Source organism: Microcaecilia unicolor, chromosome 7, assembly GCF_901765095.1.
Source record: "Microcaecilia unicolor chromosome 7, aMicUni1.1, whole genome shotgun sequence".
Lineage (NCBI taxonomy): Eukaryota > Metazoa > Chordata > Amphibia > Gymnophiona > Siphonopidae > Microcaecilia > Microcaecilia unicolor.
In genome coordinates this window covers 283,069,314-283,085,426 of record NC_044037.1, presented here as the reverse complement: position 1 = coordinate 283,085,426, position 16,113 = coordinate 283,069,314, and the positions used below count along the sequence as shown (strand labels likewise).

Below are 16,113 nucleotides of genomic sequence, written 5' to 3'. Positions count from 1 at the left end.
CAGCCTGTCCAACCTTGTCTTCCTGCCTTGTCTCTAGCCCATCTTGCCTTGTTTTCAGCCTGCCCTGCCTTGTCTCTAGCCCATCTTGCCTTGTCTCCAGCCTGTCTAGCCTTGTCTTTCTGCCTTGTTTCCTGCCCATCTTGCCTTGTCTCCAACCTTCCCTGCCCTGTCTTCCTGCCTTGCCTCCAAGCCCACTTAGCCTTGTCCCAATCCTTCCTAGCCCTATCTCATGCCTGACCTCTTCCTGCTCTTGCTCCGCCCCAAAGGCTCTTTTCAGAGTCACTCCAGGTCCCGGTTCTGCCAGGCCTGCCTCCAAGGCTCTTTTCAGAGCCAACCCAGGTCTACATTCTGCCGGGCCTGCCCCAAGGGTTCTTTTCAGAGCCACCGACTTCACCGGGCCTGCCCCAAAGGCTCTTTTGAGTTACTTGTTGGCCTCTACCTTCTAGGAGTGACTCATTTACAATCATTCGGGACCCCCTGACCTCCTTGTTAGGAGCCCAGCAGTGGCCCAAGAGCTCACCCGTCAGACCTGAAAGATCATTTTGGATGTTTTCTGTGCAAGAACGTCCTTCTTGTTTATTTTCAAACAGAAAATCAAAAATTGTGAGGTGGACGTTATGAGTAGGACGACACAATCCTGAATTGTATGGTCTTTTGAAAATGCCCCTTAAACTGGAGACAGACAGACTGCCTTGAATGCGTTTGATATTTTGTCATCAACTCTTCCTTTAGAAATCTGGTACTTACGAAATAGCTTCTATCATGTCCACTCCCATTTCAACACAGCAGTGAGCATGGTCGGCTCTTGCTTCTGGCAGCCCCGATACACAGTAATAACAATCACCCAGGATCTTTATGCGTAAACAATGATTCTCCTAGATAAAAATGGAGGGAAATCGTGAGGTCTGGTTTCATGTTCACAATAGATTATCTTTTAGAGTTGTTTGAACTTCTATACAGCTTACAGCAAAGACACGAGAGCATTTGAAAAAGAGAAAGAAACATGCAAAGAAAAAAAAACTCTCTAAAAACTTAACTTACAGCTGCAAGTTTATCAAATCTGGCAAAGAGCTCATTCAATGTCATGACCAGCTCCTGAGCTGTGCACTGGGAGGCAAGACTGGTAAACCCTTCAATGTCCGCAAAGAGGATGCTGTAGAGAAAAAAAAATGTATGTCATGGACATGACAATCTTTCATCTTGTACTTGATCCTGATATGAGAGAAAAAAAGAACGGCACTTACTCATAGACACCACAACACTTTCACAACATAGCATGATGATTTTTGTATACCGTATTAAACCAAGTAGCTCTGAATGGTTAACAAAACAATAATATGAAAAATAAACAAATTACATTAAAATATAACCGTTCTATCTAACAAGAACCATCTAAAAATCCAAATGTCTTTTAAAGAACCAAAACTTCAACAGTTTACAGAATCTTAGTCTTGTTCTAATCTGAGTTCACTAGTCTGGATTCTTCATTTTCTTATAGATTTTTGATCCAAAGAGGAAACATAACCAACACGCAACGGAGTGAGTTACTCTCCCAGACTAGCAAACAGATGGTGCTGTTGGTATTTGTGTGGTTGCCCAACCCAACTAGTAGACTGCAGAAACCAGTTGCAATGGGCTGCAAAGGAAATGCCCAAGAAGCTCAGAATTCTGCAAGCTGAACTTTTGCTTCCTTTTCTACATAAAAGTGAGTAGGAACTATGATTGGCAGAAGGCGCTATTGCTTTATGTTCTGCAATCAGTACAATTATAATATTACATACTATATTTCAGATTTACATCGGCAGCTCAGGTGACCACATAGTGCCATCTCCAGAGGTGATATGCTGGGCCAGTCCCAATGTAGTCCTATCTTTCTTAAAAAAATCAACTGAGAACTTAGAACCAAATCTCTATGCATGCCATGAAACAAATCCAGGACTGACTTGTACTGTCTGCCCTTGATGTGAAGCTCTACTATGGTGAGCAAACTGTGGTTCACAGGTCAAATCCAGCCTATAGGGTCATGATCTAACCCACTCCTCAAGATCCAAATTATATATGATCCAGTCCACTGACACTAGTTTTTTGGCTGCTCTGGTGATATCATCATGAAAGGACTGAAACGTCCACCTTTGATGTATTGAGATGCATGTGTAATCAGATGTTTTGGGCCTTATGATGCTGTCACCAGGGCAATTCAAAGTCACCCTTGAACAGCTGAAGTTCACAATTTCACTTTATATAATATACCGTAAATAAAAACAAATATCTAAGCTGTTTACAAATTTAAAATATAAGGGTTTGAATAAGAGGATAGAAACAAAAGGTAAACTGGGTTACATGGGAGATTTAATAAAGTCCAAGAGAGATATAAAATGCCATTAAAATTAACCTAGGGAGAGATATATGGTGGGGAAGGGAAGTGTAAGAAAGAAAACTGAGGGTATTCTCGCTACGAGGGGTGGCAAAGGGAGAAAGGGGAGATCATTGTGGTCATCAAGACACAGGGGTAAATGCTTTAGTGACAAAAATTAGCTTTGAGGTTGGCTTTAAATCTTAAGAATGAAAGTTCAGTTTGTAAGTAAAGAGGGATAGAAACAAAGAAACAGGACGGCAGATATGGAAGAGCAGACCATCCAGTCTGCTGTTCCTCAGTAACCACTAACTCCTCATTTTCCTAAGGGATCCCACATGCCTGTCCCATGCTTCCTTAAATTCTGACAATCTTCATCTCCACTACCTCCATCGGGAGACCATTCTACGCATCCACCACCCTATCCGTGAAGGAGTATTTTCTTAGATTCCTCCTAAGAATATTTCCTCTCAACTTCTTCCTATGCCTTCTCTTTCCAGGCTCACCTCCTGTACACTGGTGCCACTGAGGTAAACGTCTTTATCATATCCCCTCTCCTACCTCTCTTCCTGTGTATACATGTTGAGGTTTATAAGTCTATCTCCATATGTTTTATGACGGAGACCGCTTACCAATTTTGTAGCCGCCCTCTAGACCGACTCCATCCTGTTTATATCTTTCCGTAGGTGCGGTCTCCAGAACTGCATGCAGTTCTCTAAATAGGTACAGATCAAGTTCACTGATTAGAAAAAGGTGAGAAATCACAAGAAATACCATTGAAACAGAGTAATGGCATGCCCACTTATTATAATAAGGAGAAAGACCTCACCAAACTGTGGCAAGCTACGGTAAGTAAAACCGGACCGCAAAATCGACAGGTCAACATGCACACAGTGAAAAAGTAATCATTGGTCAAAAAACCTCCTGTAACATTCAATTACAGCAAAAAGCTGTTTCTAGTCAAAAACAGTCTTAACACTTGAAAATCATACGCATCTAATCATCTACTAGCACTTATCTTTGATCATGCGATGCATCAATGCTTCTACTCAGTTGCTCCAGCTTGCTAGGGTAGTAACAGTGTAGTCCCGATGGACCCGTTTCACTCCAGCTTCTTCTGGAGACCAACACTGTGCCCTGATTGAGTAGAAGCATTGATGCATCGCACGATCAAAGATAAATGCTTGTAGATGATTAGATACGTATGATTTTCAAGTGTTAAGACTGTTTTTGACTAGAAACAGCTTTTTGTTGTAATTGAATGTTACAGAAGGTTTTTTGACCAATGATTTCTCTTTCACTGTGTGCACGCTGACCTGATGATTTTGCGGTCCGATTTTACTTACCGTAGCTTGCCACAGTTTGATTTGGTCTTTTTCCGCCATATACATGTAATAAGTGGGCGTGCCATGACTCTGTTTCACTGGTATTTCTTGTGTACTCTAAATGGGGCCTCACCAGAGACTTATACAGGATGTTGTTCCATAGGGTAGGCGAAACAACTGAGAATGATGTGGTTCTCACAAGCTGTGAGCGCACCTGGAGAAATAAGTGTACAACCAGAATATGTTGTTGGTTTCTGCCTACTTGTGACCTGGCTTGGCCACTGTTGGAAACAGGATACTGGGCTAGATGAACCATAGGTCTGACCCAGTATGGCTATTCTTATGTTCTTATGTATGCCAGAGAATAAGGTATAAAGTGTTTGAATAGAGTGAAAGACCAGAGTGAAGAATTTGAAAGGTAATTATAATAACCATAAAGAGAATTTGGTATTGTATGGGTAACCAATGTTCTGCCCTAACTATAAGTGGCCTTCAGACCAAAGGTCTCCCTTGCTATAAGTGAAGTCTTTGGGAAAACAATGAAGCACAACAACAAAATACAATCTAAAATTCTTGCATACTATCTTGTTGACCGAACAATATTTTGGTTATAGGAGTCAAAGACTTTATCTTTCTTGCATTTTAACTCCTTTCAACTTTTGGAATGTCAGGGTATTTTAATCAAAGAGATGTTTACAACTGAGGAACTGTAGGACTTTCCTTCACATCTACAGGAGTTTACTTTCCTCTGAATTTATAACATCAAATTCTTTGAAATGGTGAATGTGGCATCTTTAAAAGCCTGCTATGACCATGCACTTGAGCTGGCAGCAGGGGTCATTGTTGTGCAAGAACAGGAAACTTCTGGCCATGCTATACTGTTTTTTTGGAACAGTCAAGAGTTCAGAGAATTTCACTCAGTTTTGGAATTCACAATTATCTACTGCACCTAATTGTAAATCTACTTGAGCCTGGATTTGGAAAGAGAGGCAATCAAATCTAAAATGTCTAGATTCATCTTAGACTATAAACCTTCTGAAATTTTTAAAAGGGAAAAGTTGGTGTAGACACAATGGACCTCACTCAAAATTCTGTGACTATGGGAAAAATAATCTTTATTGAATAAGGATCAGAAAGTTCATGTGGAATGCTTAGATGGGGGACCATTTCCCAAGGAAGTCTTTTGTTTTCTTATACCTGTTGCTGTCCTATATCCTGGAACTGACAGGTGTGTTGCACTTAGCAGGAATTTCACAGTTCCACAATTAAATTACTTCCCAAACAGAATCACCTCTCAAATGACCACTGTTCCAAACTGTCATGGCCAAGGCTGTGTTCTTGTATCCCGATGCGCTTCCCCGACTTACCGGGCAGCGTATTCGGGGTTCCTGTGCCCTGACAGCCATGGTCCATACGGGCAGAGGCCTTCCTGGGCTCTGTCGGCCCCTCCCTCCTGTCACTGAGTTCCCAAGGTGCACACACGCCCTAGCGCCCCAGTTACAGGGCCACTGGCATTCGTCAGCTCTCCTCAGTGATATCAGCCAGCCCAACTATTTTAGGTGCATGGACCCACTCAGCCCTTGCTCTTGCAATTGCTGGCTTGCCTCTGTCTCTCCTGTCAAGCATGCCTCTGAGTCTCCAGTCCAGTTTGTCTCAGTGTCTCCAGTCCAGCCTACCTCTGTGTCTCCAGTCCAGCCTGTCTTGACGTCCTTCATCCAGCTCAGCCCAATGTCTACGTCCTGTTTCCAGTCCAGGCCGGCCACAAGGGTCCTTTTCAGGGCCACTCCAGGTGCTGTTTCGCCAGGCCTGCCCCCAAGGGTCATTTTCAGGGCCACCCTCCGGATCCCCTTTGACAAGGTGACTCATCAACCATTTGGTAGGACCGTTCTGGATCCTCTGGTTTGGAGGCCCCATGACGGTCCAAGAGCTCACCCATCACGGCCTGAGACACAAACTCTTCTCTCCCCACAGCAGGGCTGTAGAGTTGGAAGTAATTTTGGGTGGAGTCTGTAAAATGTACCGACTCCAACTCTAGCTTCAAAATAAGAAAACACTATAATATATATCTTTGTCCTGGATCTAAAGTACTGGTAAATATAAGCTATATTTACCAGTACTTTATATCCAAAACAAAAAATTTAAAGCATAACATCAGTTGGAGTCGGAGTTGGAAAATAGAGAAGTAGAGGAATTGGCGATTAGAGAAATTGAGGAATCGGAGTTGGAGTCAAAGATTTGGTGTACCAACTCCACAGCCCTGCTCCATAGTATGCAACACAAGGAAAGCAAAATACATCCCATAGGTTAGGTTAAGTGCCACTGAATAACTGCAGATAGCCCCGCAAAGGTCATTTAAAGTTAAATCGCTTTGAATATTGAGCCCTTTTATATTACATTCACCACTCCAAGATTTTTAAGCTCATAGAGCAGCCTCTGGAGATCCACTGAAGCGTAGCCAGGTTGTGACGCCAGGGGCAGCGGAGAACCACATGCGTGCACTTCATAGATGTGACAAACTGCCTACAAAATAGGTGCCATCACCATCTGAAGTCCATTTGGGGGAGCAGTTGCTCCCCTGGCACCCCACCTAGCTACACCTATGGATCCACCGTGTCAAATGCAGGGCTAATGACAAAAGAGGAGGAATGTTCCAATTGCCCAACTAATACAATGAAAACATTCAGGCCTTTGGGCTGGTTTACAAGATAAATCTCACCAAAAAACTAACAAAACAACAATGCACTACAGACCTTTATACAAACTGAGCATGTGGCCTTTGAGGAGAATTAATTACAATATAAAATAAATAATGTACTTCTCAATGTTTTTTCCTCAGTGGAAAACTAATTCAAAATAGAGGCTGACTGAATTTTGGTTTCGCATTCGGCACTGAAACCGACCCTAAATCTAGATTCGGGTTTCTGCCGAAAATGCTTGTGCATTTTCAACTGAAGCCAAAACTCTCTGCCTCTTCACTCTCCGCCACTGCCACCCCCCCCCCCCCCCCCCATCGGAAGCCGGCCATCCAACTTCAACCTCTTTGCCTTTCCACCACCCGAAGGCCCTCCCCAGGCCTACTTTTAAATGGCCTGGTGGTCTAGTGGCTTCTTCTGGGTAAAAGTGATCCCTAGTCGTTCTTGCCCCTGTAGGTTCCTTAGTCAAAGAATTGGAAGCAGGTCCCATTGGCCATCAAAATGGTAAATGAAATCAAACTGGAGATTAGCAAAGGCAACAAAGTTCTGGTACTCCAGTTCGACATGTACAGCACCTCTGATGTAGTGGACCACAATACTCTCTCCTTTACCTTCTGAACAACAATGGGCTTGGAGGGACTGTGCTGAGCTGATTTTCCAGTTTCCTCAAAGCTATATCAAGTCAAGGCTTTTAACCACATATCCTCCCCCCCCCCCCCCACTGTGGTCCCCAGGCTGCGGTGTCCCACAAGGATCTGCATTATCCCCAATATTGTTCAACATCATGATGGTACCCCTTGACAGCAAGCTTGAGAAAAACGGTTTCAAAACACACATATATGCAGATGATGTCACAACCTACGTCCCCTTGATGGGAATCCTAACAGACATTTTAAACACAATTCAGACCAGCCTAGACATTATGGAGACATGGGCCTCAACATTCAAATTAAAACTAATAGAGAGAAGACCAAATTCTTGGTAATGACAAGCTACTTCCATCCGATACCCTACAGCCATTTCACAACCTCCAAACTACGTTCCCTTTAGAGTATATCCTCAAAGTACTAGAAGTTATACTTGATCAAAACCTGACATTCGATGGCCAAATAACAACAGTCACTAAAAAGGCTTTCAGGACACTCTGGAAACTAAGAAGAATCAGGAACTTCTTCCCAATCCAAACTCTGTTTATTTAATACGTTTTAACGTGATTAATATATTAAAATTATTAACTTGTCTTATTAATTTTAATGCACTAATCATGTCATGCTGCTCTCTCCTACTGCTGAACCCTCCCTCCTGCAAATTGTTGTCTCTTACCTGCCGCCATACACCGGCACCCTTTTCTTTCCTGCCACCCCACTCTCTGGTATCTCACCGCCCCCCCCCCCCAAGCCGCTGCTGCTGTACATGGCAGCCTTTTCCCTCTTGCCACCTCATTCTCTGTCATCTCATCCCCCCGCCACCGCCCTCCAAACTTGCCTTGTACACACGGCGGCATTAAACACACGCTGCTTCACTCCTCTGTAACCGGAGCCCTCCCTCTCCGACTCCTCTGATGAAACCTCCTGTTTCCTTCTGCAGGAGTTGGACGCTACAGCGGGAGGGCTCCGGTTCCAGAGGAGTGGAACAGCATGTGCTTAATGCCACCGTGTGTACAAGTCAAGTTCAGAGGGCTGAGCGGAATGGGGAATGAAATTCCAGAGAACAAGGGGTGGCAGGAGAGAAAAGGAAGCAGGTGTACGGCAGCAGGGAGGAGGGGATGAGATGCCAGAGTGCGGAGGTGGCAGGAGAGAAAATTCTGTCAGTACGGGGGGGGGGGGGGTGTGGAGAATGCAGGGCGGCACAGAGGGAAGGGAAGAGAAGAGAGATGGAGGAGACTGTGCCCATAGAGAGGAAGGGAAAGAGAGGAGAGGAGATGGTGCCCATGGAGGGGGGGAGAGACCAGAGGAGATGGTGCCCACGGAGGGGAGGGGAAGAGAGACCGAAGGAGAGAGGAGATGGTGCCCACAGATGAAGGGGAAGGGAAAGGGAAATGGGACTTGATATACTGCCTTTCTGAGGTTTTTTGCAGCTACATTCAAAGCGGTTTACATATATTCAGGTACTTATTTTGTAACAGGGGCAATGGAGGGTTAAGTGACTTGCCCAGAGTCACAAGGAGCTGCAGTGGGAATCAAACTCAGTTCCCCAGGATCAAAGTCCACTGCACTAACCACTAGGCTACAAGAAAAATGGCAGAAAGTGTGAAATATGTTATAGGAGAAGAAGTGAAGAAGAGAGGAGGAGAGAAATGAAACAGTGAAGAGTGAGGGGGCCCTGAAAATAGAGTTCAAAGCACAGACAGAGGAACAGAACCAAAGACAGGGGAATAAGATGATTAGACAAATAAAATCACCATACAAAAAAGGTAAGAGAAATTATTTTATTTTCAGTTTAGTAACTGAGGTACAGTATGTCAGTTTTGAGAATTTACATCTGCAGTCTATATTTTGCACTATACAGGTGAAAATGTGAGGGGAACACTTCATGCGATTAATCCCGCGATCAGAAAATTGTAATCACAGCTATGCATGCGATTACAAATTTTAATCGATGTACAACCCTAATCTAAACCTTTCATCTTCTGGTCCAATCTCTGATACTGTACTATCCCAGCTAGATTACCGCAGCAAGTTATATGCAGGATGCAAAGACTTGAGTCTAAAAAAAACCTACAAACCATACAAAATACAGCGGCGTGCCTGATTTTCATGTCCCTATGCTTCTCCCCTGTTACAAGCACTCCACTGGTTCCCTATAGAAGCCAGGATCAGCTTTAAGATCTCAGCCTTTATCTTCACTATTCTCCACGGACTATCTCCGGAGCACCTGATCACACTAATTGATCTCCCCCCGAGGAACGCTTTAGCGGGCACTCACAACTTTATGACACTCCACCACTTACACCACAAAGGAATACGTTACAAATCCATATATGCCACATGTTTTTCTTATCTCTCAACCAAACTATGGAACACCCTACCGTCAAACATCAGAAGGCTCACTGACTATCTAATATTTCACAAACTGTTAAAAATCATATCTGTTCAAGAAATTTCTTACTGATGCAGGATAAATATGTAGACAATCACAACAAGGTCCTCCCAATCCCTATTCCTAGGATACAGGGAACTATACCCACACCCGTTCACTGTGTGAGATCTCCTAACTTCAAGGCTCCTGCGTATTAAATGTTAGCATTCCACCTAGATCAGCACCTCTAAATTTGCTCATCTGTCTCGATATATAGGCAAATTCAGCAACTCTTAACTAGCTCATCCATCCCATTGCATACCACACCTAAAATGGCCTATTGTTGTCTATTGCTATACTCATGGTTAGAGCTACTTCTTGTTAATTGTAACATTACTGTTCATTACTAAATGTAAACACAATGTTACAAGGTAAGCTACTCACGATGCTACTGCTGCTATTATTGTTCATTATTAATCGGTTACTGATTACTTGTTCATTGTTAAATGTAAACACACTATTGCAATGTAAGCTACACACGCTGTTACTGTTAATTTTGCTCTGATGTAAGTCACATTGAACCAAACATGCTTTGGAAAATGTGGGATATAAGAATGAATAAATGAAAAAAAAATGAAATCTTGGGATTGGAAGCAGGAGCAATCTCCAGTTGTTCCTGTCTATACTATACTATCAGAGTTTTATATACCACTAACATTCCAAAAAGGATTCAAAGCGATTTACAATAAAAGAAAACTCCAACAGAAAGGAGGAATTTACAATTCAAAATTACATATTAATCAAACTATTTACACATAAAATAATAATCAAAAACAAAATACAAAATACAAAATCCACAAAACAAATCAAAACGGAATTATTTGTCAAATAGGTATAGAAGAACTAGGAAGGAGCTAGTGAGGGAAAGGGAAGAAGGTAGGGACAGCGAAGGAAATGAGAGTGAAGTTGGGGAGGAGTCAAAGGATGATAAGAAATTTTTTGAGAACAGAAGGGAAAGGGCGGAGGGAGGGCATTCCACAGAGATGGACCCAGGTAACTAAATGTGGTCTTGAGACAGAGTGAAAGCCAGAGAGCAGAAGTAAGGGGGAATGCAAAGAAGATTACCTGAGGAGGAGTGGAGGGTATGTGAGGGAGAATAGGGAATCAGTAGTTTATTTAAATAAGCTGGGGCAGAAGGGGCATGGCATTTAAAGACAAGCAGAAGTATTTTATAATGGAATTTGTATATTATCAGCATAGCAAAAGGGGAGACAGTAGCTATCCTGAATTACAGCCAAAAGGGGAGCCATAAAAATGTTGAAAAGTGCAGGAGAAAGAATGGACCCCTGAGGAAAAATTGACTGTATGGAGAAAGTGTCAGAAAAAAACCCAGAGTGTATGAGTTGGAAGGAGCAGTTAGAGAGATAGGTTTGAATCAAATATTCAAAAAATTCTGCAGGACACAAAACACATCTTGTATGGATAGAAATTTCATGTGGAAAGGGAAATGGGACTTGATATACTGCCTTTCTGAGGTTTTTGCAACTACATTCAAAGCAGTTTACATATATTCAGGTACTTATTTTGTACCAGGGGCAATGGAGGTTAAGTGACTTGCCCGGAGTCACAAGGAGCTGCAGTGGGAATTGAACTCAGTTCCCCAGGATCAAAGTCCACTGCACTAACCACTAGGCTACTCCTCCACTATTAACATTCCACGTAGAAGCCTGCCCTTGCAGATCAGCAATGTGGCTGCGCAAGCTTCTGTTTCTGTGAGTCTGACGCCCTGCATGTACATGCAGGACGTCAGACTCACAGAAACAGAAGCCTGCGCGGCCACGTTGCTGATCTGCAAGGGCAGGCTTCTACATGGAATGTTGCTAGTGGAATAGCAACATTCCATGTAGAATCTCAAATAGTAGCAACAGAATCTCAATAGTAGCAACATTCCATGTAGAATCTCAAATAGGGAAAGGGAAATGGGACTTGATATACTGCCTTTCTGAGGTGTTTTTGCAACTACATTCAAAGCGGTTTACATATATTCAGGTACTTATTTTGTACCAGGGGCAATGGAGGTTAAGTGACTTGCCCGGAGTCACAAGGAGCTGCAGTGGGAATTGAACTCAGTTCCCCAGGATCAAAGTCCACTGCACTAACCACTAGCCTACTCCTCCACTATTAACATTCCATGTAGAAGCCTGCCCTTGCAGATCAGCAATGTGGCTGCGCAAGCTTCTGTTTCTGTGAGTCTGACGCCCTGCATGTACATGCAGGACGTCAGACTCACAGAAACAGAAGCCTGCGCGGCCACGTTGCTGATCTGCAAGGGCTGGCTTCTACATGGAATGTTGCTAGTGGAATAGCAACATTCCATGTAGAATCTCAAATAGTAGCAACAGAATCTCAATAGTAGCAACATTCCATGTAGAATCTCAAATAGGGAAAGGGAAATGGGACTTGATATACTGCCTTTCTGAGGTGTTTTTGCAACTACATTCAAAGCGGTTTACATATATTCAGGTACTTATTTTGTACCAGGGGCAATGGAGGGTTAAGTGACTTGCCCAGAGTCACAAGGAGCTGCAGTGGGAATTGAACTCAGTTCCCCAGGATCAAAGTCTACTGCACTAACCACTAGGCTACTCCTCCAGGGGAGAAGGAAAAGGGGAAAAGGATAGTTATAGAGTGTACTACCGTCCACCTGACCAGGATGGACAGATGCAGAAATGTTATCAGTAACTAGGGAGACTAAAACTGGGGAACACAATAATAATGGGTAATAATGGGTGATTTCAATTACCCTGAGATTGACTGGGTAAATGTAACATCAGGGCATGCTAGGATGGTAAAATTCTTTGATGAAATCAAGGACTGTCTTATGGAGCAGCTGGTTCAAGAACCAACAAGAGGGGGAACAATTCTAGACCTAGTCCTTAGTGGAGTGCATGATCTGGTGCGGGAGGTAATGGTGCTGGGACTGCTTGATAACAGTGATCACAACATAATCAGATTTGATGTGATCTCCTAATTACACACAAGAAATCCAATACATTAGTATTTAACTTTCAAACAGGAGACTATGATAAAATGAGGAGAATGGTAAAAAAAAAAACAAAAAAAAACTTAGAAGAGCAGCTGTGAAGGTCAAAAATTTACATCAGGCATGGATGCTATTCAAAAATACCATCCTGGAAGCCCAGACCAGATATATTCCATGTATTAAAAAAGGAGGAAGGAAGGCCAAACGACAGCCAGCATGGTTAAAAAGTGAGGTGAAGGAAGTTATTAGAAAATAGAAGGAGCCGACTGAAAATAATAGGAAAAACATAAGGAATGGCAAATCAAATGGAAAGCATTGATAAGGAAGGCAAAGAGACACTTTGAAAAGAAGATTGTGTTGGAGGCATAAACACATAGTAAAACTTGCTTAGGTATATTAGAAGCAAGAAGCCGGTAGAAGAATCAGGACTGCTAGATGACAGAGGGGTAAGAGAGACACTCAGGGAACACAAGGCCATAGAGGAGAGATTAAATAAATTCTTTGCTTCAGTCTTCACCCAGAAAGGTGTGGGAGAGATACCAGTGCCAGAAATGGTATTCAATGCTGATGAGTCAGAGAAACTGACACAAATCTCTGTAAACCTGGAAGATGTAATGGGGCGATTTGACAAATTAAAGAGTAGCAAATAGAAACATAGAAAAATGTAGGCAGATAAAGACCATATGGCTTATCCAGTCTGCCCATCCATGCCATCTGCTCTCCCTATCAACTCCCTTATACATCCCATGTACTTCTCTCAGGCTCTCTTGAATTCTGATACTGTTTTTGTCTCCACCACTTCCGTCGGGAGGCCATTCCATGAATTCACCACCCTTTCCTAGTCTGTCCCTTTTCACTTTCATCCTATGATCCCTCATTCCAGAGCTACCTTTCAATTGAGACTCATCTCCTATGCATTTATGCCACACAGATGTTTAAATGTCTTTATATCTCCCATCTCCCACATTTCTTCCAAAGTATATAAGGGTGGTAGATAAGTGGAATGCCCTCATGCGGGAGGTGGTGGAGATTAAAACAGTAATGGAATTCAAACATGCGTGGGATAAACACAAAGGAATCCTCTTTAGAAGGAATGGACCTGCGGAATTTTAGCGGAGATTGGGTGACAACGCCAATAATTGGAGAGTAAAACCAGTGCTGGGTGGACTTCTACGGTCTGCGCCCTGATCGTGGCTGAATAGATATGGATGGGCTGGAGTGTAAATTTTAAGGGGCTTCGACATTAGGTTCAGAACCTTTAGTACAGGAACAGTGCTGGGCAGACTTTTACGGTCTGTGCCCTGAGACAGGCAGGGACAAATCAAACTCGGGTATACATATAAAGTATCATGTAAAATGAATTTATCTTGTTGGGCAGACTGGATGGACCGTTCAGGTCTTTATCTGCCATCATTTACTATGTTACTATATATATTGAGATGTTTAAGTCTGTCCCCGTGAGCTTTATGACAAAGACCACTGATCATTTTAGTAGCCACCCTGTAGACCAACTCCATCCTATTTATATCTTTTTGAAGGTATGGTCTCCAGAATTGAACGCAATATTCTAAATGAGGTCTCACCAGAGGCTTATTCAAGGGCATTATCACATCTTTTTCCTACTGACCATTCCTCTCTCTCTCTATGCACCTCCTTCTAGCTTTCGCCGTTGCCTTGTCTACATGTTGGGCCATCTTAAGGTCACCACACAGGATCACATCCAAGTCCTGCTCCTCTTTCGTGCACAAAAGTTCTTCACCCCCTAAAGAAGTTCTTGTTGAGGCTCAGCGAATCCTCTCTGATTAGTTTCTCTGTCTTATGTCTCAGCTTTTTGTCTTCTGCCTTCTGTGTTTTGCTAATTATTCTGGCTCTGCACCTAAGAACTCAACAAAAGAAACAAACTATGGTTGCAAATGAAATTAGAATTTCGTATAAATTCCAAATGGGTGTGCAGGTGAGTGGAATTTTCGTCACCCTAAGTCACTGTCCCCCCAACGATCAAAAGAATGGATAAGCATGAGTCCCTTCTGTTTTTCCCTTCCAGAGATTGTTTCTGATTCACTCTCTCCCTCTCTCACATACACATGGATTTCCCTGAACAACTGTTCTGTCAAAAGTTTCTCACAATTCTCACTCACCTTTGGTGAGAAATATAATTTCTTGCAATTACTTTTAAAACTTGTCACATTAATTTTGTTCTGTCATTTGCTGATATATATATATCTATATCTAATTACTATTTTTATTTTTTTACAAGCCAGCAGAATCAGCCAGCAGCTTCATTTAATGGCTGGGTTTATTTAAACCAAGGGAAAATTAAATGTTACTGGAACCTGTTCATACTTATATGACCCAGTTTCTTATTTCCATGGGCCGTTAGACCTCTCTCTCTCTATAAGACTTCCACACAGAAATGGATTTTCCACTAAAATGACAAAATCACTGAATCTGATGGCAGCTTGTTTCAGTCATTTCTCTTTCCAGTCTCTCTCTCACTTTCAGACTGACTTACCCTCAGCCAGAAAGTTTTTAAAATAACACTTTCTCATATATATTCAATAATTCTGCCATCACATTTTGTCAAATTTAGTCAGAGTACAATGTGATTTTAGGGTTTTCCTCTCTGGCTGACGATTCCCTCACACACGGATCTTCCCTGTCAGCTGTCACCCTCCCAACTGATTCTGTAAAACCAACTGTAGCTGTCAGAATGTTTACTCTGGTTGCCGGGGCAACCACCAGGCATGTGTATGCCTGCACTAACCTGTTTCACCCTGTAGCCTGCAGTCCCTGAACAACAGTAGCCACAAATTGTGTTAAAACAAATTAACCCCCTTTACAACAATCCCCTTTACCTTGCCAGGGTCTCCTGTGGTTCTTTTCTTTTTTTTTTTTTCTTTTTTTAATTGCCTCTCCTCTGCTTCATTCATAGCCAGGAACCAGCACTTTCCCTGCTGCCTGGCTCTGCCTCCTGCAGCTTCCCAAGTGCTGGGCCAGGTGCATGCTGCTTCCTGGGTGCCCTGGGGCCATGGACTGCTCCCAAACATTGTAATTTTCTTCAGGGAGGCCTCCCCAGACTCTCCTCACCTTGCCCCAATAGCCGGCAATTAAATCTGGGCCATAAAGGTCCCAAAACAGCCCCATTGCTCCCGGCATGAGCCAACACTGCTCCGGGGCCCGCCAACGTCATCACACATGTGCACATGCGCACTGATGTCAGTGCACATCTGCACACATGCTCCCGAGCCCTAAAGGCCTCACTCTAGCGGCCCTTCACAGCTGCGAGTCTCTCCAGTCCTCTGCGGCCCGAACCTGAACACGTGCATACGTTACTATTTCTGGGATCAAGGGGTGCACCAACAGCACTGACTTTCAGGCTCCGAATCTGCCCCATGATTCCTGCAAGCCCTGGAACCGTTCCTTCTGCACTGCCTACCTAAGGAGAAAAACAGGAGACCTGGCAAAGTATTGTTTTTTGGTTTTTTTTTTTAATTACACTCATTTAAAAAAGCAAAAATATATCCCAGCTTCTTAAAGGCCCCAAAAGATTTTCTAAAACATTAGAAATGTGATGCTTTAATGACAAGGTAGAGGGAATAATCACCTCTAGACACATGATCTTATATTGCAACTGGGAGCACTCCGGGGACAGAGTCAGTACTTGGCCAGTTAAGTACCGAC

The 16,113-nt window shown here is 43.1% G+C and overlaps 1 protein-coding gene across 1 annotated transcript in view; it reads right to left on the bottom strand.

Annotated features, from left to right (window-relative positions):
* The window catches only part of LOC115474547 (adenylate cyclase type 5-like), a 561,227-nt gene that overhangs the window by 264,202 nt on the left and 280,912 nt on the right, over positions 1-16,113 (bottom strand). Inside the window, exons 4-5 of the mRNA XM_030210051.1 lie at positions 1,042-1,153; positions 748-875 (exon numbers count right to left, since the gene is read on the bottom strand). Of these exons, the coding sequence (XP_030065911.1) occupies positions 748-875; positions 1,042-1,153 (240 nt within the window). The remainder of the gene's footprint in view (positions 1-747; positions 876-1,041; positions 1,154-16,113) is intronic.